The following is a 3318-nucleotide window of genomic DNA, read 5'->3' as shown; positions in this document are numbered from 1 at the left end:
AAACTACAAAAATAAATAATTCACATAACAGTGTTATAATTATGTCCCTTAGATTCTTATCATAATTATAATCAAACAGTTAACAACCACATTCTTATAAAAATTGAATTGAGAAAGAATTTAATAGCCAAATGCATTTAATAGCCAAATGCTTATAAATTCAACAAGGAATCACTTCCATGTACTAAAGCTGGGCATTACAAGATTTTCAAGTCCGCAAATTGCTTTAGTCATTCGATATTTGGAAAACCGTCCACATCTATAAAGTATGTTGGCATTTACCGTGGACAGCAAAATTCAAGCCATAAATTCTTGTAATGAACACAGTACTATAGATTCTTGAAAAGTATAACATTATTCAGAATAAAACAACAAAGCGTTTAACAATGTAAAAATTTAACAAAATTATTAACAACGCAAAAAAAATTATCGATACGTTGCTTCATATTATTGAGTTTATAAAATGTTTAGTATAATGTGTTTTAAAAATGGTGTAGTTTATTATTTCAAGTCGTAGTTTTTTTAGTTAAAATTTGCTAATGAAATTTTTGATAAAATTGCGGTTTTAGTAGATAGAAATTATGTCAGAGCATAATAAAATTATATCAATTTTACATGCCAAACTTATAATTTTAATACTCTGTAGTAGATAAGTTGTCTGGAAAGTTATGGAAATTTCAGTTATATTTAGAGAAAATTCCGCAAAGATTTTTATAAATCCAAGTTATAGTTGTTAAACTTCAAATTTTTAGGTGTCCTAGACGTTTTTGATGGTGCTTAATCCATTTTCACCATCAAAAACACGATTCAAACACTGCCTCTACAATTTTTTTGTTTTTTTATCCAAATTCCGACCACTTTTGACTGTCGAGATAATTCGTCTGTCTAGTTAGACAAAGCCTTTTAACCAGTTCCACTTTAACACAAAAAAAAACAAAAACAGCCCATCTCACGGCATTTTTTTATAATACTTTAAAGGTAGTGTGCTGACACTACAGTGTATAATGTACTAATGCTTTACAGTGCCACAATAATTTAAAGAACCAATAATTTACATACATAAGGTTAGTATCGATATAAACTCCAGTCCTAATCATCAAACAGCTGATAAATACAGCCTTAAGAAATCATATTAAACTAAAACAACCCAATCAAATTTTACCATGTGTTTCAAACCCAGCTGTACATGAATAAGAATAAATTATTAAATAAGCTTGATCACATGCAATTTTCCATAGAGTAAAGCGAAATACAGTGCTAAACATTACTATAATTATCCAGGTGTTGAACCTGGGCTGCTTGTCACATTTATGTTACTTTTTAGAGCAATATCGTGACAGTGAGACTTGTTTGTCCTCATACAATTCATTTTCGGTGGCTCCACCGTCTTCGTTTAATTGTCCAACCGAAGAAACAAATCACTTTCTGTAGCTCCATCCTCTTCATTTAATTCTTCAAAACTGAACAAACTCCAAGATCTGCTTGTTCAACTCGGAGGGTTTCTCCAGAGGTAGAACATGCCCAGAGTCTTTTATCACCACAAGCTTACCCTTCTCTCCAATGTGCCTTCAAATATCACAATAGAAAACAATCAGGAAATCAAGAACTTGCACTAAGGAACAGAAAACAATTAGGAAATCAAGAACTTGCATTAAGGAACTCAATAACTTAAGTAGGGCACTGTTACCTTTGTAGAGCATAGGCCTCTTCCAGCCTGAAGATTCTATCCTTGTGCCCCCACACTATTAGAACATCCTGCCAGATTTTATGATGGAACTTCAATCAGTGATTTCAAAATTTCAGACATTAGTTGAGATTATGGAATCTAGTATATGGCTAAGAAAGCAACCTGTTTTAGTGAAGGGAGTGCCTGCAAACTCTTTGAACCAATCACAGTTGCATGCAAAAGCTCTGCCTTCTGATCTCTGTTTCTTTCCACAGTCTTTGAAATGTTCAAATTCAAACCATTAAAAGTTAACATTTCCCTAAAACAATTGGAGAATGCCACCATATAAACATTAACAATATTGCCTCAAGGTATAACTGTGCTGAAAAGTTTCAGCACAGTGATATACAGAGACCTTGAAGCATACTGAGGCATTTTGGAATTCTGCATTCAGAAATAATGAGCAATATACCTGCAATAAGTCCTTGTATATGAAAGATGGAAGCCATGGCATCCTGTAAAAGCTAAAATTTGCAACTTTCTTCAATTCTCTAACATTCTTGGGAATAAGCAAGTCCTCAATATCAGAAGAACCGAATTCTTCGAGAAGAGGGTCGTTTGTCGATGGCGTCATGCAAATTCCAGAGCTCACAATAACCAGGCGACGAACAAGGTTAGGGTATTTGTGCGCCATCCAGAAGGCAACGAAGCCACCGTAGCTGTGCCCCACCACGATCACGCTTTCCACTCCGAAATGTTGGAGCATACTTTTGAGACACTCTGCCTGGAAAATCTCAGTGCGCTCAGAGCTTGTGGTTGTGGAGTCCCCGAAGAAAATGAGATCCGGGATGAAGAGATCGAAGCGCTTGCCGAGAGCGCAGATCTGGGTATCCCATCCCGTCAGGCTGTCTGCGCCGAAACCGTGAACGAAAAGGAGCGATGGCCTGCGATTCTCCGAACTGTGTGGATCGTTCTTTTGTAAAACCCAGCAGTGTAGTGAGGTCCCATTGTTCAACTGTATCTGCTCCGACTTTAAGCCGAGCGAGATCCATTGAGATCTCTTCCACTTTCTGAAGAATTCTACGATACTGAATCCAAAGATTCCCCTCATTTCAACTGCGTATCGATCTTGTCTGCTCGATATCGAAGCGTGGTATAATGAATGTTGTGGCGAGAATGGATGTCGCTTAAAGTAAGGAAGGTTAACTAGGGTCTGGTAGCCTGGTCATACTTTTGCTCAGTCGGAACCGATAATGGATTTGACAGTCGACCGTGATACTGCGACGAAGTTTCGTTCTAATAAGTCTGTAACAAAAGAGATCACGGTATGTAGGGAAGGTAACGTGTTGCTTTTTTTCGTGTGGTCCTAATTTCTGATGTGATGTTATAAATGTGGGTAGATTGGATAATCAAGTAGTTTGTTTGTATAATGGGATATTATTAAATATGATTATGGAGTTTTAAAACATTAAATATCATAGTTATTTGTATGAATCATCATTATTTAAGATTATTTTTTTATAAATTTATTAATAAAAAAACTATAATTATTATAATAGTTTGAATTGAATTGACTTATTATTTTATTATTAATTTTTTTTTTTTTTTTTGAGAATCATATGGATCAATAACTCCAATGGCTTATGATAACG

At 35.1% G+C, this 3318-nt stretch overlaps 1 protein-coding gene across 1 annotated transcript; it reads right to left on the bottom strand.

The window, feature by feature from the left end:
• Positions 1 to 1181: 1181 nt before the first annotated feature.
• LOC149267013 (uncharacterized) lies at positions 1182 to 2988 on the bottom strand. The gene is made up of 4 exons (XM_089397867.1): positions 2139 to 2988; positions 1850 to 1942; positions 1688 to 1755; positions 1182 to 1566 (listed from the first exon to the last, which is right to left on the bottom strand). Exons 1-4 carry the CDS (start codon positions 2775 to 2777, stop codon positions 1455 to 1457), a joined length of 912 nt encoding a protein of 303 aa, XP_089253993.1. The 5' UTR covers positions 2778 to 2988; the 3' UTR covers positions 1182 to 1454.
• Positions 2989 to 3318: the final 330 nt, after the last annotated feature.

The sequence above is a fragment of the Pinus tabuliformis genome, chromosome 6, assembly GCF_031772625.1.
Source record: "Pinus tabuliformis cultivar Carrire ecotype Pingquan chromosome 6, CPIR1, whole genome shotgun sequence".
Taxonomy (NCBI): domain Eukaryota; kingdom Viridiplantae; phylum Streptophyta; class Pinopsida; order Pinales; family Pinaceae; genus Pinus; species Pinus tabuliformis.
Note: the sequence above shows the minus strand (reverse complement) of the source record. Positions and strands in the feature narration are given on the sequence as shown.